The 23,716-nt window shown below is 45.9% G+C and overlaps 1 protein-coding gene and 1 non-coding gene across 4 annotated transcripts in view; both read left to right on the top strand.

Moving 5' to 3' along the window:
* Nucleotides 1-23,716, top strand: part of SF3B3 (splicing factor 3b subunit 3) — a 31,639-nt gene that overhangs the window by 1,718 nt on the left and 6,205 nt on the right. For all 3 annotated transcript variants that reach the window (XM_062007563.1, XM_062007562.1, XM_062007564.1), the window contains exons 4-20: nucleotides 977-1,149; nucleotides 1,511-1,652; nucleotides 2,668-2,780; nucleotides 3,530-3,667; nucleotides 4,677-4,780; nucleotides 5,925-6,090; nucleotides 6,585-6,680; nucleotides 7,195-7,267; nucleotides 13,189-13,340; nucleotides 13,742-13,897; nucleotides 14,295-14,450; nucleotides 15,550-15,693; nucleotides 16,500-16,622; nucleotides 18,411-18,565; nucleotides 19,695-19,869; nucleotides 21,101-21,306; nucleotides 22,215-22,371. In XM_062007563.1, coding sequence (XP_061863547.1) covers nucleotides 977-1,149; nucleotides 1,511-1,652; nucleotides 2,668-2,780; nucleotides 3,530-3,667; nucleotides 4,677-4,780; nucleotides 5,925-6,090; nucleotides 6,585-6,680; nucleotides 7,195-7,267; nucleotides 13,189-13,340; nucleotides 13,742-13,897; nucleotides 14,295-14,450; nucleotides 15,550-15,693; nucleotides 16,500-16,622; nucleotides 18,411-18,565; nucleotides 19,695-19,869; nucleotides 21,101-21,306; nucleotides 22,215-22,371 — 2,429 coding nt within the window. The remainder of the gene's footprint in view (nucleotides 1-976; nucleotides 1,150-1,510; nucleotides 1,653-2,667; nucleotides 2,781-3,529; nucleotides 3,668-4,676; nucleotides 4,781-5,924; nucleotides 6,091-6,584; nucleotides 6,681-7,194; nucleotides 7,268-13,188; nucleotides 13,341-13,741; nucleotides 13,898-14,294; nucleotides 14,451-15,549; nucleotides 15,694-16,499; nucleotides 16,623-18,410; nucleotides 18,566-19,694; nucleotides 19,870-21,100; nucleotides 21,307-22,214; nucleotides 22,372-23,716) is intronic.
* LOC133626789 (small nucleolar RNA SNORD111) lies at nucleotides 200-281 on the top strand. The gene has a single exon (XR_009819766.1). It is a non-coding gene; the product is annotated as a small nucleolar RNA SNORD111 (small nucleolar RNA).

The raw sequence follows: 23,716 nt of genomic DNA, 5'->3' as shown, positions 1-23,716 counted from the left end.
CTGTGAGATGCGTTCAGGAGAACACAGGTGTTCAGAATAGTTCCTTGGTGTTGATGGAATTGCATGAATTAATTTTAATGCTGGTCCAAAAGCACTTGGAAAGAGGCCAGCTTGCTCAGTGATGCACACAGCCCTAAGGTGTGATGGGAGAGGCTGAGACTGCAGGTATCTGTGTCACAGTGTAGTCAGTCAGCTCCTGTAGCCTGAAATGATGTTACAAATTCATGTCTCTTCTCTGAGATATATTCTGGAGACAGCCCAGTGCATTGCTGATCAGGCTTCACAGGTAGAAGCACACTTGAGTGATTATGTTTTTAATAAGGTTTCCTGTGAGGTGTTTCAGCGACGTGCCTTTGTGTGATGCTGCTTTCCTTCTAGCTGAGAGTGGGCACTTGCAGCCTAGGTAGTTTGAATGCCTCTTTGTATTGGGAATAACAATAAATAGTATTGTTTCCTTTCTGACAAGTCTTGTTTTCATGAGTGAGCAGGCAGCAGGGTGACAGTGGTGCCATTCACTTGAAATAGTTAAGAGTGGTAAGTGTTTTGTTACCTTGTGGATGGTGTGTATCAGCCAAGAATACTTTTTGTTTTAGTTAAAACACTTCTGAGGAAGGGTCTTCTTGCCAAATGGCTTTAAATGACAAAATATCATTTCATTCAATTGAATTATGTTTCCCTGCAGTCTGCTAACTGTTGTGGAGTGGAATGAGTGAGTAGATCTGCCTGGAGCCATTGCAGATTAACATAGCCCCAAGGGTCAGTGTTTGGCTTTAGAGAGCTGGAGCTGTTGTTCCTGCTCACAGTTTGAGGCATTTTGTATGAGACATTTGAAGTTAAATTGCTGGTACAGAGATAAATACCAATGGTGACCTTCAGCAGAAGTAACGCTGACATTCTCTTGCTGAGTTGTGTATTGATGTTGCACTGCAGGTGTGATCAGATTTGGTCCTCAGGTGCTGTTGTCCTTTCCTTGCAGGTGCTATTGAAAAGCAGAAACTGGTGTATATTCTGAATAGAGATGCTGCTGCTCGGCTCACCATTTCCTCCCCACTGGAAGCCCACAAGGCAAATACCTTAGTCTACCACGTGGTGGGAGTCGATGTGGGCTTTGAAAACCCAATGTTTGCATGTCTGGAAATGGATTATGAGGTGAGAAGAACACTTGAATCTCCCTTTGCTGTCTTTTGAGCTTTGTCCTTCCTCTTTTGTTCCTAATCTGTCTGCAGAGGTGGGAAACCTTAGCTGCTTTTGCCATCCAAGACAGTTTCCATTTTTCATAAGCTCACTTGCTTTTGTCTTGCCTTCAGCCAGAACAATGGTAGTTCTTCCTAAATTCTTACTGTTCAACTGCAAGTGTGTGTATTTCCTTCCTCTGAACTGCTTTCTGTGCATTTTCCAGCAAGTCTTTTGAACTTGATTCTATTGTTATTCAAAACTGTTTCCCTGTGTGTCAGCTTTGTTCCTCCTTTAATACCCTTCTTGAGAGACACCTTTGTGTGTTCTGTTTTAGGAAGCAGACAATGATCCAACAGGAGAAGCAGCAGCCAACACACAACAGACATTGACATTTTATGAACTGGACTTGGGTTTGAACCATGTTGTTAGGAAATACAGTGAGCCCTTGGAAGAGCATGGCAACTTCCTTATAACAGGTACTGCCCACCTGGACACTGTCACAGTTCACTTTCCCCAGGGAGGGAGAATCAGCAGACTTTACATCTTAGGAGTTGTTTCAGTGCTAGCCTGAGCCATTAATATAAATTAATTAGCATGGAGTGGTGGTTCGCACATGGAAAAATGCAAGAATTCATAGATATGCTGTGGTTTGACAGTGCTCCTCACCTCTCATTTTAAATGCATTCTGGATATTCTTTGGATTCTGAAGCTCAGAGATACTGCCTGAAATTAGCTGTTAGCAGATGCAGAAACGTATTTTTAGGTAATATTTTAGGTGCTGCTGTACTCTCTTACACAGGATTCTATCAACTCATAAGTATTCAAAAGGCAGTAGATGAATCCGTGGGACTGGTTGCAAAGCCAACGTAATGCCTTCGGGCTGGGGAATGCAGAACCACTGCAGGTGCCTCTCCAAGCACACAGGAAGCTTAGTGAGAAGAGCAGACTTGTACACTTGCTCTGTTGTTGCATCATCTGCAGGCAGCCATCAGACACCAAATACTGGTGTTGGCTCTCTGACCCCTGCTGTTGTTTTGATGGTATCTTTTATTACACTGGGATCTCAATATTAACATTTTAAAAAACATAAGCTCTAAAAATGAAAGATATACCAGAAAACCATCCTGTGGTTTGACAGCAGGAAAGCATGCAAGTAACCCAAGGGTTGTATTTAACTGACAAGTTACTAATGTGTTATTCTGGGCTTGTCATGGCTTTCTAAGCAAAACTAAGCCAGGAAGGATAAAATAAATTGTCTGAAGCTACATCCTTCTTTTTTATCCTTCTTGGTCCCCTGGTTCCATCTGCCCTGTTCTTATCCTGACACAGGCAGCTGCACTCAAGTCTTTTGTCTTGCCCTTCAGTAACAGCCTTGTATATGCAGGGTGAAGCTATGTTGCTTTAAAGAAAAACCAGAAGAGATCTCTGCAGGCAGTAAGTCACATCTGTGGTAAGGGCTTTTCTCATCATATTTCTTTTTTCGTGTTTCAGTTCCTGGTGGTTCTGATGGACCTAGTGGAGTGCTCATCTGTTCTGAAAACTATATTACTTATAAAAACTTTGGAGACCAGCCAGATATCAGATGCCCAATTCCCCGGAGACGGGTGAGACAGGAGAATTTTGTTATTCCAACCCTTTCAGATTACCTTTGTCAGTGCTAAATGAGTACTTGGTAATTGCTTGTCAATGTTAAAGGAGGTTTTAAAGTAAGAAAAGAGGACATAAGAGTATGTGGGCTAATCCTCTGCCTTCGTGGCTGCCTTTTAGCTGTGAGGGAAGATAAAGGCAGGCATAGCCTTGAAATGATGAGCTTGGTTCATGTCTCTTCTCTGAGATTTATGCTGGAGATACTCCAAGGACTCTGATCAGGCACGAGAGGAGCAGTGTGGTCTGTGTAGGGAATGGGGTTGTGTGCACGGGTGAATTTGGCAGCTGCTCTTTTGCCACTGAGGCCACTTCCTGTTCCTTTGGTATCCAAAATGCTCATGTGCTTTGACAATGCTTCAAACACCTGCAAGGTTCAGCTGCTCAAAACCAGCTCTCTCTGGATTTGCAGCCCTTTCCTCCCTTTTGGCTTTGATACATGAGAGAGTTAGTCTGGGAAGGAGGGCAAAAGAGATAGGAAGGATGATGCTTAGGCACAGTGTGTTAGAAATGCATTTCCTTGTGGGGCAGAGATGCACCAAGGGTAATAATCACAGGTGTAACAGAGAGGATGTGCTCAGTGTTAAAAGCCTTCTTGTGTGCTGTCAGCTCTGAAGGCACCTCTGAAATGGCAACACTTCAGTCAGTGAAATCATGTCTGTGTTTGCTGGGTAATTTCACCAGTGGCCTCTGCTTGCTTTCTTGACAGAATGACTTGGATGACCCAGAGAGAGGTATGATTTTTGTCTGCTCTGCTACACATAAAACCAAGTCCATGTTCTTCTTCCTGGCCCAGACAGAGCAAGGAGACATCTTCAAAATTACTCTCGAGACTGATGAAGACATGGTAAGCATCCCATGAAGAAAAACAAAAGCATGAATCAAGAAGAGTCTTTAGTCAATTGTTTTGATTCTCTAGAGTGGTAAATATTTAGTATTGTCGTTTTAGCTCAGTAGTGGCATGTGACTTATGTGTTTTGTAATACAGTTGGAACTGCTGTTTGCTCACAGACATAATTGGAGATCTTCAAAATCCTGCAAGACTTAGTCTACAGAGTCACAGGGGTGGATTTTAGATGTTCTGCAGGTGGTCTTTTATTCAAAAAATGTAAAGTGTGGTCCACGACCCTGCTGGAGGGTATTCCAGAAACCCCAATTCTGGGGAACTTGGCATCTCTTGATCACAGCAGGTGCTCTCTATTTCATCTCTTAATTGAGTATTTACATGCTGCAATTGATCTTTTTGCAAAATGGGGTAGCAGCTTGGTACAGCTGATCCAGGGGTTGAAATAACAAGCTTGAAGTGCCTTGCTGCTGCTTGTCCTAGTATTTTGCAACGAGATGTGTGCTGTAGCAAATCAGTTGGATTTGTGAGTAAATGTGGAATGCTAGTTCCTCTTTCATTGACACATGTCAAATTCAGTACACAGGATGATTGTGTCGCATCTTTACGTGGCTTGAGCTTGTTCTTGGATGTTTCACCAGGAGCTGTTGTGACCACATCAAATGTAGAAATGTGCTTAAGACAGTTAATTTTTCATGTGTTTGAGAATGGCTGGTGGTCAGTGAAGCAAATTTCTTCTTTCCTTTATAGCTTTTTTTTTTCAGGGATATATAATTTTTTTTCCAAGCTGACTCAATGTTGCCAGAGCCAGAAAGTCTTGGAATAAAACAGGCAGCTTGACCTGTGTGTTCAAAATAGTCTGCTGGATTTTATAACCTGCTGCCCCAAACTACTGCTGGGTTGAGCCTGGGCAACTCTCTTGCTTCCATTCTTTGGAGAGGGTAGCATTTAATGAAATCACACACATACAGCTGTACTTTGCTATCACAGTCACATCTTCCTCTGCTTTCAGGTAACAGAGATTCGTCTGAAGTACTTTGACACTGTTCCTGTGGCTGCTGCCATGTGTGTGCTGAAGACAGGCTTTCTCTTTGTGGCATCAGAATTTGGAAACCAGTGAGTAAACAATTTTATGTCAACATTTTTCTCCTGAAACTGACTATTTCTGTTCAGGACTGCAAACTGACCCTTGAACTTACTGAACATATAAAGACAAAATCCTCATGTTTTATGGGTAATGTTTTGTTCACGTGGCTTGAGCAGAACAATTGGTTCAAGACTATGACTGTATAGGGGAATTTTCTTGTTATTTGAACCCAGATAAGATATTACAGTGCAGATAACAAAAGAGTACATGCTGTTGACTTTGGAAGAGTTGAACAATTCCAGTTGATGTAGGCTCTGTCATGGATCGAGATGAATTGCCTTTTAATTAGGTTGATTAGTTTTCATTGCACTTCCTTGTGTTATGGCCCACTCAGGAATAGGTAGAGTTTGTTGTCAGTAACTGCGGTCCTTCCCTTAATAGAGATATACTTGAGGGCTTCCTCAATTCATGTTTGTGGTTCTAGACTATTCCAAAAGTCTCAAGACTTGTCATCCAAGTTTTGTATTGGTCAGGGATTCACAGGCATGGAGGTCAATACTTCTTTCAGACTGCATCTGCAGTCAGCCACGTGAGGGCGCTCCAGCTAGTGGCCTGGAGTGAGTCTGAGTTGGATTGTATACACTGAGGTTTTGAGGAAGCCATGTTCATTTGAACTTTATTAAAACCAGGAAGTAAGTCAGTCTATCTTTCTGGTTTTACAGGGGTTATTTCCCATCATAAGTTTAACTTGATTGTTGTGAAACTGAGGCTCATAGGATGGAATAGGGAGTGTGGTTAAAAATAACGAGGTGAGAATACGCCAGTAAAACAGATAACAGTGGAGTTGCAGTCTTAGCCATCAGCCTTGCTCTTGGCCTCAGCTGTCAGCCAGTGCTTTTGTCTCTAACATAAGCATATCTGAAAGACTCAAGTGCAAACAGAAAAAATACTGAAGCTGGGATGCATTGCCAGTGATAGCTACAAATGAGAATTTGTTTTTCCCTTTAAACATTTTGTCCCTGAGAAGATAATCCTTAAGGCTAAATTTTAATAGCTACATAATGTAGGGAAGAATTTCTCTCTGCTGCCTCAGTATCAGATTAATCCTTACTTAAAGAAGTCTACACTGAGTGTTGCTCTAAAGGTGCTGTTTCTCTTGCTTTCTATCTCAAGCTACCTGTACCAGATAGCTCACCTGGGTGATGATGATGAGGAGCCAGAGTTTTCTTCTGCCATGCCTCTTGAGGAGGGAGATACATTCTTTTTTCAGCCACGACCTCTCAAGAACCTGGTGCTGGTGGATGAATTGGACAGTTTGTCTCCTATTCTTTGCTGTCAGGTACATTGCCATCAGCAAGCTCCCATTCACCACAGAAGTTAACCCTTCCTCATTTACAGAGGGATCAATCAGAGATGCGTGATTCTATTTTTCTGCTGAGTATTTTTGTGTTAGCAGAATCATTATTATCCTGTTGTCTGAAATACTGCTCTATACTAAATACTAGTAGGAAAACAAGTCTCCTGAATTCTCAGACAGCTGCCTAAGATTAGTACCTGGCCTGGCAGCCTTTGGTTCCTGTAGTGATAAATACATTTCTGGACACAGGCTGTCAGCCAGCAGATCTGTGCTGCTCCTCTCTTGGCCATCAGACCAGTTCTCTGCTCTTCAGAGTTTGTTTAAAACTCAACATGATTTCAGGGCAGTAGATATTACACCCTATAGCATCTTCACTGTTTTCAGCATCTGAAAAAGAAACATTCTTAAAGCACTAGTGTGGTGTATATATACTCTTCTTTCCTGTGGGTATTGTTTGACACTGTTTCTCCATGCAGATAGCTGATCTGGCCAATGAAGACACACCTCAGTTGTACGTGGCTTGTGGTCGGGGGCCCCGGTCGTCTCTGAGGGTTCTAAGACATGGACTTGAGGTGAGGCTTCCAGCACTTCAGAGGAACAGCTTGAGAGGCAAGGACAGGGGGAGAAAACGCTTGTACTAAGGGGCCTGAAATGAAGGGATTCTCCTTTTGCCATAGGCTGGAGAACAGCTTTCTGTAGGCTTGCTTGTTGGAAATAGAAGGGATGTACTGTTTACTCTTACAGTCTCTTTGTTCAGTTGACTCCAAACACCTGCATCTTGTCTTTCCTAATGCTTGAGTGTGTTGAGCTGGAACATTCTTGGTGTCTCTGCCAGCTGCTGCTGATCTCTTTGCTGGGGGTGGGTGACCTCTGTTGTCCAGAGCTCTGGTGTTGTCTTGTCACTGGTGAATGCATTCTACCCCATAGCACATCTGACATGGGGGGAGAGCATCACAATTGGGAATTATTAGCTTTCCTGTCCGCTTATGGGAAAGCTTAAAAACAATTTGCTGGTGGCTCAGTGACTTAACTACAGTAAGTCTAAACATCTGTTTGCAAAAGAGCTTTGTTCCTGTTTACTCTTAGGTATCTGAAATGGCTGTCTCAGAGCTGCCTGGTAACCCCAATGCTGTGTGGACTGTGAGGAGACACGTTGAAGGTATGCAGTGTTTATTCCTCAAGCCCAGAGAAGTGATGATGGTGGTTTTTTGGTGTGTTCTGTTTGTTGGATTGGGTTCTTATTTTTGTTTTTCTGCCCAAGGACATAGGAAAGGTGCTGCACAGTGGTTGTGTGCCATCCCAAAAGTTGTGTTTTGAATCAGCAGCCACCCATTTGTACTTAAAAGCCACTGTCTGGTCCTCTGGAATTGTCACTCTTCCTTTGACAAATCAACACCAGCTTGCAGCTGCATCCATCCCCTGATATGCTGTATCAGCTGTACTTTTGCAGCCTGAACCTGCTGAACTTCTCATGCTTTCCCACTTCCCACAGACAATGATTATACTTTTTCTTGGAGCGTGCTCACTAGTCTCTATGTGCTTGTTGACAGCTACAGTAATCAGCTCTTTGTGAGGGGATGGGGTATGAATTATAGAGCAAGAAAGATAAATCAGCAAGAGCATCTGTATTTTATGACTTCTTTCTGTACATATCTGCAAAGAAAACAGTCTGTTTGGTCCAGGCACACTTCCTATTGAAAAACCCAGCAGTGTGCAGAATGCTGCTGATTCTGGGAAGGTCAGGATTTGAAACTGGCTGAATATACTGGATTGTGGATTTGCTTTTGGTTTTGTGTTTTCTGATTTGAAATAATGGGTTTGCCTTACCAAAGTACAACAGGAATTGTGATCCCTTGTCCTGCCTTTGCTTGAAGCAGAGCATAGAGTTCCTGAGGATCACCTAAAAAGGCTGAAATGAATCTATTCTGAGTACTGACTGTCTCATTTCCAAGATATGCTGTAGGTTTATGCTCTGGACATAGAAATGCCAGGTTATTGCAGTGGAGACCTTAGCCTTCTGTAGTGACACAATATCTTGTTTTTATACAATCAGGGAGTAGTGTGTCTTCCAGGGAGCCAGTAGCCCTGTGGGAATTTCAGACATTGCTGTGGGATTTACCTTGCCATCTGAGACCTGCCATCAATTCCTCTGCTCATGTTCTGAGGTTCATGTACAGCCTAAGCAGTGTGGAAGGAGCTTGGAGCACAAAGTGCCTTTGTGTTCCCCAGAAACAGAAGAGTCAAAAGGAAACAATTTCCACAGTTCATATACAAAGTACTTGCTTTTCTTAAAAGAGGCTTTTCAGTTTGAGACAAACCTTCTGGAAAAGGAGTTGTAACAGTTGCTTCCTCTGAGAGGTGGAAGCTTCTGACATCACCTTGCAGTTTTAAAACCTTTTCTCTTGGGGTTCCAGGGAATGGCTTTTACTTTTCAGGAGGCTGATGGCTGTTGCCAACCTACCTGAAACACATCAGTCTCACTGTCTCTTTTTTTTATTTTCCTCCTCCTAGATTTCCCAGATGCCAGCATGAAAATTTTTCTCTGTGATTTCAGAAAGGCTGGAATCTAGCTGTTGTGAGCCATGCTATTTTTGAATACAGCTAAAAGTTACCTGAAACCAAACCTTAAGTTACAACTCTCTGAGTTCAGAAACAGTTTTCATGGGTTTTCATAAGAAACAAGTTGGAAAAGGTTCTGCAGTCTATCTAATCATGAAACTGGCCAAATGCTGGTCTTTTGAGTGTTCAGTTTGCAGCGTGGGGCTGCCTGGCTCTGCCTCGATGCCACAGCATGTGTGTGCTGCAAGGCCTCTGTAAGACAGGTTACAGGTTTGCAGCCTTCGAAGCAAATACTAACCCTGGCTGGTACGTGGTGATACACACTACCAATACCAAGCCTTTTTTTTTCTTCCACAGGTGGCTGGTGGTGGAGGTGCTGATCACCACAGGTGTGTACCTACTGCTAGGGGCTACTGTACCATCCCCCAGGTTAACCAGACAATTCCAAAATCATGGGGCTACTTTTGCGCTGGCATTTCAGTCAATGGATTCTAGAAGCTGTGGTGTAGTTGGTGATGATTACCTTTTGTTGTTCAGTAGCTGAGGAGTAGAAAGCAACTCCCATTCCATCTGACAGTCTTTGGGGAACAAAACAAACAACTGTGTCTCTGCAGAACAGCCATTTCTTGCTAAAATCAAAGGTGTGCGTTTCAGGGGTGTTTTTAGCTCCCTTCAGATTTGAGGACTGGCTCCCAGCTGCTCTCTACAGACCTGAGAGACAAAGATCAGTGCTTTAATCACCTGTAGGCATTGCTGGCATGGGAGTGCCCTGTGGTGGGGTGCATCAGTCCCTTGGACAGGTGTGGCTGGGATTTGCTCTGGGGAGCGAAATGGCTGCGTGCTGTGCTGTGGAGGCAGACGTGAGCAGAGAGCTAACAGACAGCATCCCCTGCCTGGCACTCAGGCATGAAAAGCAGTGTGCAGTGAGTCACAGCTGTGAAGCCTCTAAGCAGTAGGAAAGGGAAGCCCAGGAACATGTGCTGTCACCCCCTCACTATCTTTAAAGTGAGAGTAATCTTGAATTTCATCACTGCTCATCTGTTCACTGAACTCCTCTCAGTGGTGACTACATTTGTACTGGTGCAAATTCAGATGCTGTGGAGCATGAAAAAAACCCTTATAGAATCATAGAATGGTAGGAGTTGGAAGGGACCTTTAGAAATATCTAGTCCAATCTCTCTGCCAAAGCAGGTCCATCTAGATCAAGTCACAGGAACGTGTCCAGGTGGGTTTGGAAACCTGAGAAGGAGCCTCCACACCCTCCGTGGGCAGCCTGGGTCAGGGCTCCCTCACCTCAGTACCATAGACATTTCTCCTTGTGTTTCAAGTGGAACTTCTTGTGTTCCAGCTTATGTCCATTACCCCTTGTCCTGTCACAGAAGACAGCAGAAAAAAGTGCAACCTCATTCTCGTGACATTCACCTTTTAAATACTTGTAAGAGTTAATGAGATCCTCAGTCTCCTCCAGACTAAACAGCCCCAGGTCCCACAGCCTTTCCTCATAAGGAAGATGCTCCAGTCCCCTGATCACCCTGGTAGCCCTGCACTGGCCTCTCTCCAGCAGTTCCCCATGTCCCTTGATCTGGGGAGCCCAGAACTAGACACGGATAAGGCCTCAACAGGGCAGAGTAAAGAGGGAGGAGTACTTCACTCAACCTAAAGGCCACACTCTTCTTAATGTATTCCAGCTTGCCATTGGCCTTGGCCATGAGGGCACGTTGGTAGCTCAAGTTTGGTTTGTCAGATGTGGATTGGCTGATAGGAATGGAATTCCCATGGACTAACTCAAACCAAATCCACAATAAATAACAGAAAGGATGGTAGCAGAGTTCATGGACTGTCACTGCTGTGAGCACGAAGCTGCAGAAAACGTGCAGTGAATAGATAGAATGAGTCCAGCTGTGGTTCTTCACAGTCCTTCAAACCCCTCTGTTGCACCCTGAAAAGAGCTAACTGGAGCAATTAGAACAGTAATAAAGCATCTGCAAGGTCCTGTGTCTGCATGCAAAATAACGTCTGTCTGTTCCAAACTGGGCAGCCTGATGTTATGCTTTGGGATTGTGCAGAGCCAAGTAGATACCTTTTCATATTAAAATCTATAGGTCTTTTATTTTTCTAACAGGGAATACTTCTCAGTGTGCCCTGGGGATTTACTCCTCTTAATTTTTAACTAGGCTGCTATATTTTCTTAAACCAAAATTGTATTGTTTGAATCTAGATGAATGCATCTTATTCACTGACTTAATTCTGGTAAATCAAACCCTTTCTTTAAAAAGCTCCAGCAGAGAGGCATTAAGCAACATGCAAAAATACACTTGTCACTGTTATTGACACAGACTTAAAGGCATGCTCTAATGTAACTGTAAGACAGTGAAAAGAAAGAGCTAAAAAAGTATTAAGAGGTAGGAATGAGTTTTCATTTAGAGTAGGACTGAGGGAATCTGTTTTGCTTTCAAATGGGACTCCTTTGTCCTGCTCCAAATCACATGGTTAAGCCTCCAGCTGGGACATAGTGGTTTATCTTGAGAATGACAGCCCCCAGGGAGGAAAGCAGCAGCTCAAGAAGTTTGGAAAGCAGCGCATGCCTTTGAACTGGAATTTTTAGAACATCCTGTCTACAGGATATTTATGAATTAAACACTCAGCCTGTGAACTGCTAGAGTCTCAATTCAAAGCGGTCGAGGAATTCTTGTAGCCTTCTGGCATTGAAAAATCTTTGCAAGTTTGTAGGAGAAGCTGCTGTTTTGTGTAGCAAATAACCAGTGTGTAGTGGCATTCTTCCTGCTGAACTCTTACATCTGCTGGTAACAGTCGAGGAATTCTCCCCTTAAGCCAAGTGGTTAAATAGTTGACCTTGCTGATGAGTTTCAGTGTGCAGGTTTAGTTCTTGTTTCCTCAATTCCCCGAGTGAGGACCATCTCCTGTTTGTGGGGTTTGGGAGCATGTTGGAGGTGATGGGCTCTAACCGCTTCATAGAGTAGTAACGGCGTTTATGTCACAGCCCGCTGTCGGAATTGCTTCAATTATACAAAGCAATTCAGTATGATCAGAGCTGTGGTCTGTGCACCAGATGTTGGAGAGATGAATGATGGTGTTTTTTCACTTGCATATTTTCAGCTCTATGTAAGAACTTTCTGTTACAAACGTGATGCAGCAGGTTTGGCAGCGCCTCCCTCTAAACAGGGCGGGTAAGAAAAGGATTGGTTCCTGAAGCATTTCTTCTGGTTAACCCAGTTCAGTTGCTTTAAGCTGCTGTGTGGTATTTGCTGGCATCCCTTCCTCATCCCAGTGAGAGTTCTCTATTTTCTTTCTGTACTTAGAGGGTCATGAGCCACTTCTCCCTTCTCCCATGTTTGCAAATGATGGAGAAACTGTGCTCAAGGGCAAAAAGTGTGACATCTGTCTTAAGCCCTCCACTGTCTTCTGCTGTGCTGCAGGAGTCTGAGCTTTGGGTAGAGTTGGGTTAAAATGGGGAATTTTTTCTTTTTAAGAAATAGCACTTGCATGACAACAGCAGCAGAAGTGAAGTTGCTCCTCTGAGGCAATCTTTTTTTCTCCGCCAAGGCTCCTGGCTCCATTTCCTGACAGACTTCATTGTTTCTGTTGCTTTTGTTTTCTGTTTTAATGGGACTCTCCCCCACCCTTCAATGCCTATCACTTTCTGCAGGGTGAAAATGGACAGCAGTGCTTTTCCCCACTCCTACTACCCCTGTTTCCCACAAAGCTTCCCCATTGCCAGATGAGCTCTGTTTTGATTAGTGTAGTTCTTCCATGTCCGAGCTACTCAATGCTCCCCAACTGTCTCCTTTGGGGGAAGCCAGTACTGGAGATAATAGCTGCAATACAGTTGCTTATTCCAGTAGAAGTAAAGGTCAGTGTTTGCTTTACTTTAAAAACATGATTTGTTTCTCATCCCAGGAGACCATAAGGGTGGCTGCATGAATGTAAGCTAGTTGAGCTTGTGGATGAGGGTAGAGGAGGCTAACCCTGAGCTCCTTTGCTGCCATGCACCCTCATTGTTCTCCGCAACCTTCTGTCATGTGACTGTTAGGTAGAGATGTGCTCTTGCAGCCTGTTCTTCACAGCATCCATGCTGTGGTTTCTGCAAATGGGTGACATGTGTTCATGTTATTGGAGTATTTCATTTGACTTCATTGAGTGTTAAACCTGGCTTCAGCTGCTCGTGTGAGATGGAGCAAGTGTCCTAAAGGCTTCTAGTGCTGTCTTTAAAAAGTGCAGATCAGGAGCCTTGCCTGCCAGAACCCAGAGTGTTGTGAATTGACTCTGTATCTGGATCATCATTTGATCCCTGACTCAGTCTTGTGTTGTTTGGAGCCCAGTGGTGGCTGATTTTTGGACAGTGTGTCCTAGAATGAACTTGCACACTACTGCCAGCAGATGTAATTATTCCAAGAGTGCTGCTGGAGAGTGGCTGCTAGACATCTATCAGACTGCTAATTTTGTTGGGAAGCCTTGCATTTATTTAATTAGCACCCTTCTTTCCCTGTCTCCTTTGACCAGATGAATTTGACGCCTATATCATCGTGTCCTTCGTAAATGCCACGCTGGTGCTGTCTATTGGAGAGACTGTAGAGGAAGTGACTGACTCTGGATTCCTGGGTACTACACCCACCTTGTCCTGCTCTCTTCTTGGTGATGATGCTTTGGTACAGGTAATGGAAAGCTGCTTCTGACATGTCTGCTTACATCTGCCACTCTGCTTGCTGTACGGCTGTGGTTTCTCCACATACTGCACAGCATATATCACATCTAAAGGTGTGGATTGGCAGAGAATGACACTTATACAGCCTTTCCCTTTTTATATCCTGGACCTGCTGAAGATGGTGCCAGTCTCCTCCTCCTGCAGTTCCTTGCTGTAGTTCAGAGCTGCAGTGCTTCCAGCTGGTGGTGGCTTTGCTCTGGTTCAGCCTGTCATGTAGCTGATGGATCACTGCTGCCAGAGCTGTGCTTGCCTTGGGCTTTCTCTGGCTCAGAACCACCAGTGAAATGGGAGTTGTGAAGGGATGGTAAATACAAAATTGATGTGACGCTTTCTGGGTTTGTTTCCCTTCAGGTTTATCCAGATGGGATCCGGCACATCCGAGCAGATAAGAGAGTCAATGAATGGAAGACACCAGGGAAGAAGACCATTGTGAAATGTGCTGTGAACCAGAGACAAGTAGTGATAGCACTGACAGGAGGAGAACTGGTTTACTTTGAGATGGACCCGGTATGTGTGCTCATGCTGTCAGTTTGGAAGAACAAGAGCAGAGGGAGGGGCACATCAGAGGCTGACCCTTTTTTCAGACCTGCTGAAAAGGATTCTGTAGTGAAACGTCTGTTTTGAATGGATAGATCAAAGTCCTGCAGATCTGGACTCTGTTTTAATGGCTAATTAAAGTCTCTGAAGTCCCTAATGGAGGCTGGAAATGGTGGACTTACGCTATTGCTTTTCTGATTTCTCCCACTGTAGCTGAAATGAGGAAATGGCTTAAAAAATACAAAAAATCTAAAGCACTATCTTTTCTAAGGAAAAAAAAAAGATGAGAGGGGGAAGGTTTGGAGACATTTAGTGCAGGTTTGCCCCACTGTTTAGTTTACAAGTCTGTTGTATTTTCCTGTGTCAGTCAGGACAGCTGAATGAGTACACAGAGAGAAAGGAGATGTCAGCCGACGTGGTTTGCATGAGCCTGGCCAATGTTCCCCCAGGGGAGCAGCGCTCCCGCTTCCTTGCTGTTGGGCTGGTGGACAACACTGTCAGAATTATTTCCCTTGACCCTTCGGTGAGTAGCTGTGCTGTTTCTGTCTTTTCTCTTGTCATGAAATGCTTAGAAGGGCACTGCAGAGGTGGGCTGTGTTCCATCCGAGCTGTCTTGCTGTATTCAGGTAGATGACCAGGATTGAATAGCCAGCATGGCTTTGTTGGCTGGGAGGAATTGTGGCCCTTGCTCCTAACCTATAACAGAGACCCTCGTTTGATCTCATCTCACCCATGCCAGGAGGTTCTGCTGATGTGAAAGCATTTGCTTCTTGTTTTGTTTTTTCTTTTCCCCTTGCCTCACTGTTCATACCTGTAGTAAGTGCAGGCTCCTACTGCAGGTAGGTCAGCAGCAGCCCAGCATTATCATTCTCTGCTTGCAACAGAGGAGTGTTCAAAGGGTGACTGACCTGGAGCCTGTCCAGAGATAGGCATCAGAGCTGGGGAAGGGGCTGGAGCACAAGTCTGATGAGGGAGCTGTGGATGTTCAGCCTGGAGAAGGCTGATGGGAGACACTCTCTGCAACTACCTGAAAGGGGATTGTGGTGAGGTGAGAGTTGGTCTCTTCTCCCTAGTAATGGATGACAGGACAAGAGGAAATGGGCTCAAGTTGCCCCAGCGGAGGTGGAGATTAAGCTCAGGAAGAACTTTTTCCCTGAGAGGGTTTTTGGTCCCTGTGCCAGGCTGCCCAGGGAAGTGGGGGAGTGCCCAGCCCTGGAGCTATTGCAAAGGTGGAGCTGAGGTGCTGAGGGCCAGGGATTAGTGGTGACTTTGGCAGGGTGAGGGGAGGGCTGGGTCTCCAGGAACTTCAAGGGCTTTTGCAACTGAAATGATTCTGTTAACTAACATAAACTTTCCTCAGGTCTCTCCCTGCTAAATAGCAACAAACTGTGCTAGAACAGTTTGGAAGGATCCAGTTTATCTTCTCCAGGGCTTCTACCCCTCCTGTTTGCCAAAATGCACAGCCAGCATCTAATTGTGGCTTTTCTCTTTTTTTTCTGTGCTGAATGGTTCTTAGTGGAGATTTAGAAGGGCATCTTTAAGCTTCTTAGGTGGAGTTTGAATCCCCTCTTGCCGTGCCAAGCCTTGCTGACTGGTGTGGTACCTCTTTTCTGCCTGCCCAGGATTGCTTACAGCCACTGAGCATGCAGGCCCTTCCAGCACAGCCCGAGTCACTGTGCATCGTGGAGATGGGTGGCACAGAGAAGCAGGATGAGCTGGGGGAGAGAGGCTCCATTGGTTTTCTATACCTGAACATTGGACTGCAGGTAAGAGGCACCTGCCTGGTTCTGACAGGTGTGTTTTGGGGACCTTTCACCTAAAAGATGGGTAGCTAAAATAACATCATAGTACAGCTCAAGGCAAAGCCTGACTGCTCCCTCTTTCGTACAGCAGGCTTAACTGTAACTGGGGAATTCACTGTCTGACTTGGTAGAGATGCAAGTTTCCCCATACATTCCTAGACTTAGACTAATCAAGAGGCAGCCTATTGTCACAGACTTCATGAAAGAAAAAGGTGCTTTGCCCCTTCTAGAAAGATGGCATGTTCTAAAACAAAACTGGGTGAAATGTTGGGCAGTTCTTTAGAAACTGCCTGTAGGGCAGAGTATCAAAGGAGTAACTGCCCACAACCACAGGCTCTGCTCTAGTAACTGCTGTTGCACAGCTTTTCATTGCATCCAGTACTGACTCTGTGATCTTTGACCAAAAAATGTTGTTTTGACAATTCCAACATGTGGTAAAAATAACCAGCACAGTTTAGGTTCTTTCAAATGCCTCGAGTCTGACATCAGAATGCAAGTGTTTTTTTAAGGAGTTTGAGTTTTGGGGTGAATGCTTTGTACCAAGAGGGATTAGGATCTGGAGTCAGCGCTGAGGTTTTGTTATAGCTTATAAATATGATGCATGAAACTGGTTTCGGGTTTGTTAGTGTGGTGGTGGAGTGTGAGTGTAGAAGGGAGTTGTGCCGGAAGACAGGAAAACAAACCCCTCATCCTACAGACATGAATAATGGTTTAAATAGTTATTTCTTATCTGTCACCTCCACCTAACTTTCTGGTTTACTGCTCCCAAGAACGGTGTGCTGCTGAGAACCGTCCTGGACCCCGTCACCGGTGACCTTTCCGACACCAGGACCAGGTACCTTGGCTCACGGCCAGTGAAGCTCTTCCGTGTCCGGATGCAAGGCCAGGAGGCGGTAAGTGGAGCATCTTCCTTAGGAGGAAAGGCTGCAGGACCTGGGGCAGTTCAGTCTGGAGGAGAGGAGACTGGGGGGGAGGGTTTCATTAATATTTACAGATATTTAAATGGTAGGTGTCAAAAGGTGGGGGCAGCACTTTTTCCTCTTGTATCCAGTGACAGGACAAAGGGTGATGGGAAGAAGCTGGAACACAGAAAAGTTCCATTTAAATGTAGGGAAAAACTATTGCACTGTTGAGGTGAGTGAGCCCTGGCCCAGGCTGCCCAGGGAGGGTGTGGAGGCTCCTGCTCTGGAGGTTTTCAAAACCCACCTGGATACATTCCTGTGTGACCTGATCTAGGTGGGACCTGCTTTGGCAAGGGAGTTGGACTGGATGATCTCTAAAGGTCCCTTCCAACCCCCACCATTCTGTGATTCTAAGTGAGGCAAGCTCTGAGGGATGCACATCCAACCCCTGTTTTCCTTGTTGGTGGGCAGGGTGGGGAAACATCTTTACAGTACAGCAGGACCCTCTGGCTAAGGTTGGAAAGTTGAATCGCTTTGTTGTGGAACTGCCTGGCTCACAACTTGAGCTTTTACACCCAGCCTTGTTCTTGTTGATATTCCCCTTCTCATGGAGTAATGTCCAGTGCTGCCATGCAATCTTTTTGAACTAGGACTCATCTGACCCATAGGCTGTGTTTGCAGCATGTCTGGAAAGCTCTGAGCAGATTCCCGAGTACAGAGACACTGAAAAATCTCATCTTACCTTTGTGCATGGGGACAGGAAGAGCCCTGTGCAGAAATCTTACCTCTTGACTGCCTGATGCAGCTGATGGTTGTCTCCCTGCATGTGGAGCATGGTTTGGCCAGGGGCTGGAGAGCCACTGTGCTTGGTTGAAAGGACATATTGCAGGATTTGGCATAGAGGAAAGAATGTGTTTCATCAGAAGTGCCATTTCCAACCCTTCTGATGTGGCACTGGGGAGATCAGCCACCCCCTGCTTGACTCATTTTTGGATGACACCTTCAGAGTTGAGAAATATTGCTGGTCAGCGTGGGGGGCTGGATCTGGCAATCTGAGCTCTGCTTTAACATTAGAGTGCACTGGGTGAATCTCTTCAGCTTCCTCCTGCCAGTCTGCCAGCTGTAACTTTGAGATGAGACATTTCACAGCTTGAGCAGAGAATAGCTTCCAGAATAGCTGAGAGCTTTTCTGATTTGAGACCAGCCTTAGTTCCTTGACCCATGGACAGTTGGTGAGGGGCTTAGAGCAGCCTGTGAGTGTTCCTGTGCTCAAGCAGAAAGCAAGGTTGCATTGAAGTTGATGTAAACACATAAAGGTGAAGAGTTTAGAAGTCTACTTCCTGTGTTGCACTTGACAGGATTGAAAGTAGGCTACTGATTATTTGAAATAAATAAGTCTCACTTAGAGTGCTGCAACATTTGGATCCTGACAAAGCCATAAGTATTTACTTTAAAAGCCATGTTCCCACTAGGACCGACTATTGTCAAAAAAAAGGGGGTAGGAAAGTATCTGTTGATCTTGGCTTTTACAGGTGGGTTTTACTGTGCTTCAGTTTGAGTGTTGATTCTCTTGGCAGTGCTTTAAAGTTCCTCCTCGTGCCATTTCTAGGTAAAACTCTCTCTTGAAAGCAAACAGTGTCTCTGAAGGTATGCCCTGAGCTGGGTGCAGTCCAGGCACAGCAATTCAGGGAGTCTGGCAAGCTCAATCTATTGACAGTGCAAGGAGTGAGCTCACCTCTGTCCCCAGACCTAATGAATGTGTTTATCTGTCTGTCCCAGGTGCTGGCCATGTCGAGCCGTTCCTGGCTCAGTTATTCCTATCAGTCACGTTTCCACCTGACTCCCCTGTCCTACGAGACACTGGAGTTTGCCTCAGGTTTTGCTTCTGAGCAGTGCCCTGAGGGCATTGTAGCCATCTCCACAAACACACTGAGGTAAGAAGGGGTGGGGGGCCACAAATACTTCTGGGGCTGGATGCCAGACTGGGGTGGGGTGGTGGTGACTTCCCTCTGGGTGCTCAAAAGGAAAGAGCCAAAGTCACTTGCCTTAAGAATGAAAGGGTTTGTGAGGTTATTAAATTATGGATAATGATCTGATAGGAACACTTGGATGGATTTCAGAAAACAAATGAAACACAAGTGTCATGCTGTCCTAAAGTAACAAGGTGCACTTCTGTGATCTGTTACTCTTCAGCTTTTTAAATAACAAGGAATTCAGGTTCTCCTCAAATTGTGATGCTTGGAGAGGAGGGAGGCTTTTCATAAATGTGAACCTGTTGTGTAGTGGGATCTTGTGATCTGAATTGGCTGCTTTTGCAGCAAATAAGCCATGTGATTTAAGAAAGGAGAGGCATGACAGGGATGTATTTGTTGCCTTTTTCAAAGTTCAGCCTGGATATTAAAAAGATAAATGAAAATAATAGAGGAACCCAAAATTCTGCTTTATGCACTTGAACAGGCACTTTCTTCATATCTGTCCTCATTGGAATATTGCAGCATTCACTGCTTCTAAAGGAGTCATTCTTTCTGGAGAGACTTGTGGTTTTTAGTCACCAAATGCCAGAAGAACTGGCATTTCAGCTGGCAAGTCACAGGAGGAAAGACTTGGCATTGGATTTTTCATACTTGTTTAACTAAAGTGCCTCTGAGGAGCATTTGATTGCGTGTCAAAGTCTGTGTCTTGTTTAGTTTCAGATGATGTGTCCCCCAAATCTGCTTTTTTACTCTTCCCTGTGCTCTTTGTTCCTCCCAGGACAGACTTTCTTCAGCAGCACAGAAGCCTGTCCAACAAAAGACAGGCATTAAAAACACACCCTGGGGCCGTTAGAGCCCTCAAATGAAGGGCCCCCTGGTGCAGAGCTTGCCTGCCTCTCAGCACAGGCTCCCATTTGGGATGCTGGTTTTCCTCCCCTCTCAAACTGAGCTTGACTGGTTGCCATCTGGTCTGGGAAGGGTGCTGCTTGTGTCCAGCACTGGCCAGTTTCACAGACTCAACTCCAGTCACATTCTCATAGATATTTGCTTTCAGACTATATTTAACACATGTCACATCTTTATCCCCCAGGATTTTGGCACTGGAGAAGCTGGGAGCAGTCTTCAACCAGGTTGCCTTCCCATTACAGTACACACCCCGAAAATTTGTCATTCACCCAGAGAGCAACAATCTGATCATCATTGAGACAGACCACAATGCTTACACAGAGGCCACCAAGGCACAGAGGAAGCAGCAAATGGCTGAGGTAGTTGGGGTGGGAGGGAGGTACAACCATCTGTTCCCCAGAGGGGACTTCTGCAGCTGAACTTGGGGGTATTGGTTGATGAAGACGTGAACATGAGCCAGTGATGTGCACTTGCAGCCCAGAAAGGCAACCCTGTTCTGGGCTACTGTTGGGTAGCAGGTTGAGGGAGGGGATTCTGCCCCTCTGCTCTCATGAGACCTCTCCTGCAGTGCTGCATCCAGCTCTGGGATCCCAACAGAAGGACATGGAGTTGGAGTTAGCCCAGAGGAGGCCATGAAGATTATCAGAGGGTTTCTCCAATAGAGACAGACTGGGAGAGTTGGGGTTGTTCAGTCTAGAGAAGAGAAGACTCTTAGAGCAGCCTCCAGTCCATAAAGGGCTCAACAAGATAGCCAGAGAGGGACTTTTTGCAAGGGCATGTAGTGACAGGACAAGGGGGAAATGGCATCAGAGAGGGAGGAGAAAGAGGGGGAGATTTAGGTTAGATGTTGGGAAGAAGCTCTTCCTTGTGAAGGTGGTGGGACACTGGCACTGATTGCCCAGAGAGGCTGTGTCTGCCTCATCCCCGGAAGTATCCAAGGCCAGGTTGGATGGGGCTGTAAGCAGCCTGTTCTAGTAGAAAGTGTCTCTGCCCATGGTGGGGGGTTGGAACAAGATGAGCTTTAAGGTCTCTTACAACCCAAACCATTGCATGATTCTGTGACATCCTCCGTGCTCACTGGTTCCCAGCTGCTGTCAGCTGCAAGTTTTTGTGCCCTGTGTGAATACAGAGGCTGAAGGGAGTGAAGGTCTGCCTTGAAACACGAATTTCATCAGAATACACTACTCCCCAGTGCTCCTTTCTTTGTTATGGCAGGCTTGAAGAACCACATACTAGAGGACAATCATGCTTGTGTAACTCCATTCTCTGGGTTTTCTGTGACTGTTTGAGTATGTTTGGATTTCAGTGGGTTATTTTATTCTCAGTGTTGTTTCCAGAGTTGTTGATTTGAAGGAGTAGCTCCCCAGACAGCAACCCCTTGGGCAGGGCAGAGCTGAGACTGCTGTACTCTGTGCTGCAGAGGCTCCCTTGGGAACAGGCTCAGGGTAGACGGGAGCTTTGGGAGGTGGTTGTTTCTATGTCTTCACAAAGCAGGACCTTACCTTGCTGAAGGGAAGATGGGGAGGGCTGTATTCTGTATCTGGAAAGAAAATGCCATGAGCTGATGTTTTCTCCTTTCCTGTCCCCCAGGAAATGGTGGAGGCTGCGGGTGAGGACGAGCGGGAGCTGGCTGCAGAGATGGCTGCAGCCTTCCTCAACGAGAATCTGCCTGAGTCCATCTTCGGGGCTCCCAAGGCAGGCAATGGACAGTGGGCCTCTGTTATCAGGGTGATGAACCCCATCCAGGGAAACACCTTGGATCTGGTCCAGCTAGAGCAGAACGAAGCTGCCTTCAGGTAAGAAGCAGTGCCACGTGCAGCAAGAATCTCTGCTTGAGAGGAGTCCTGGGTGGGTTTTTTTCTCTTCTTTTTCTTGGCTGTTACCAAACTGAAATCCAGGTGCAGGATGTTATCAAGAAACTGGCTTGAAATGCCAGAAGTGATTGCCACGTGCTTAAAGCTTTTGTCTTGCCTTTCCTTCCCTTCCCACCCAGATCTGTCTGCATGTGACACCAAGAGCTGGTGCTCCAGATGTGTTTGCTGGACCCCAGTGCTTAAAGATTAACACAGGGATGTAAATGACAGATGAGAGAACTGGGAACAAGACAATGTGCTGTTATCTCTCACTTCCCCTTTTCCTACAGATAAACTGAGATGATAGATTAAATAGGAAGGAAGTGGTAGAGGAACTGGAGGGGAAAACCAGCACAATGACCACAAAGAATAGTGAGTGCCTCAGCTGGTGGAGTCAAGTTGTGCTAGTCCAAAAGCCTAGCTCTGTGCCATGCTGTCCAGGATTTCCAGCCTGGTTCAGCTGAGCATGGGACAGGAAATCACACTGGAAGAGGAGGAGAGTTGTCTGTACATGTCCAAACTGGAACAGTCTTTGAAAAACAGCTTCTAGTGGAGCTTTGCACATGGCTAGACAGTACCCAGCCTGTGAAAGCACAACAGAACTAATGCTTTGCATATATGTGACAGCTGGAGCACATCTTTCTTTTTATGGGGAATGTGGAAGAAAGGAGAAACTTGTGTTAAGCATTTCTGCAGGGAGGAAAAAACACCTCTAAAAGTGAAGTGCTGGAAGGTTAGGCTCCTAGCTGTGCCTGGCTAGGAGCAGACTGTGCTGCCAGGGAGCCCTGTCTGTGTGTGCAGTGTTGGTTGTGTGGTGCCCACCCTGATCTCTGGTGTGTCCTTCTCCCCAGTGTGGCTGTGTGTCGGTTCTCCAACACTGGGGACGACTGGTATGTGCTGGTGGGAGTTGCCAAGGACCTGATCCTGAACCCTCGCTCGGTCGCTGGGGGATTCGTCTACACGTACAAGCTGGTGAATAGTGGGGAGAAGCTGGAGTTTCTGCACAAGGTGAGAGGGCTGTGACTGGGTCAGTCACTGGAAGAGCTGTTATTTCACCCTGAACACTGTAGTCATGCTGCAGTGCTCAGTGAATCCCGGACATCGTGCTGATGTTACACGCTGGAAGCAGCCTTGAAGAAAATAAACTGCCTCCTCCAGAATCACTTGGGACATCTTCTGCAGGGCTGAGGATTGAACACAGATCTCCCAAGAGCCCAGGCCCCTGCCTTAGCTATAGCTGCATCCTTCTAATTGGGTAAATGGGAAAGGAGCAGTGGTTTTCGTGTCCCTGTTAGGGAGGGGAGAGAAACAGCTCTGTTTCATTTTTGGAATGTGAGCTCAGAGCTGCTCTGAGCACTTGTTTACAAAGCAGATTTGTACTTGGGTCACTGGAGCCCTGGTGCTAAGGCCCTCGGCCCTTGGCTGGCCACACAAAGCTGGTGTGAGCTGTCATCTTTCCTCCCATACTGCTTTGGTTGTATGTAGGAATGATGAGTTGCCTGGTGAACAACTTGCCTGACAGGTCTCTGGGGCTTTAGTGAGGGTTTCAGCAGAATTCTTGTTAAAACAAAATTCTGATCTCCTTCCCACCTGCTTCCAGCCTGGGCGAGGTTTGAGCAGATGAGCACGTGGAAAGGAATGTTGTGGCTTGCTGTCAACCCACTGCAGTGAGTGGGTTCTCTCCTTGACCAGGGCCTTTTCTGGTGCCTCTGAACACCCCTTTGGAAGTTGACAGAGCTGATGCTGTGAAATACCTTCTCTTAGCCAGTGTAGCCAAGATGGGAATGCTGTAGCAAAGCTCTCTACATCTTTGCTGTGGATGTGTTTTGGATTGATGAGGGGTGGGAGATTGTTCAGCCCCGAGTTACTGGCATTGTGGGCACACTGCAACTGTTGAGCTGTAACTGCTGCTTCGGTGACAGCTTCAGGGTGCCTGAGGCAGGTGGCTGAATTAGATTCATGCCCTTGTTTGAAAAACAGACTACCTGGATGGATTAAGGCAAAGCACTTTCTATTGAGGAGCATAGAATGGTGGGGGTTGGAAGAGATCCATAGAGATCATCTAGTCCAGCTTCCTACTAAAGCAGATTTCCATCAATCAGGTCACACAGGAACGTGTCCAGGCGGGTTTGGAAACCTCTAGAGAAGGAGATTCCACACCCTCCCTGGGCAGTCTGTGCCAGGGCTCCCTCACCCTACAGTAAGGAAGATTTTCCTTGTGTTTAAGTGAAACTTTTTGTGTTCCAGCTCATGGCCATTACCCCTTGTCTTGTCCCTGGTGATAAAGCAGTACCAAGAACTGAGGCAACATGATCCTTGCCTGCCCAGCATGGGGTTCCTGCAGCACTCTGCT

The sequence above is a fragment of the Colius striatus genome, chromosome 14 (genome assembly GCF_028858725.1).
Source record: "Colius striatus isolate bColStr4 chromosome 14, bColStr4.1.hap1, whole genome shotgun sequence".
NCBI classification, from domain to species: domain Eukaryota; kingdom Metazoa; phylum Chordata; class Aves; order Coliiformes; family Coliidae; genus Colius; species Colius striatus.
Note: the sequence above shows the minus strand (reverse complement) of the source record. Positions and strands in the feature narration are given on the sequence as shown.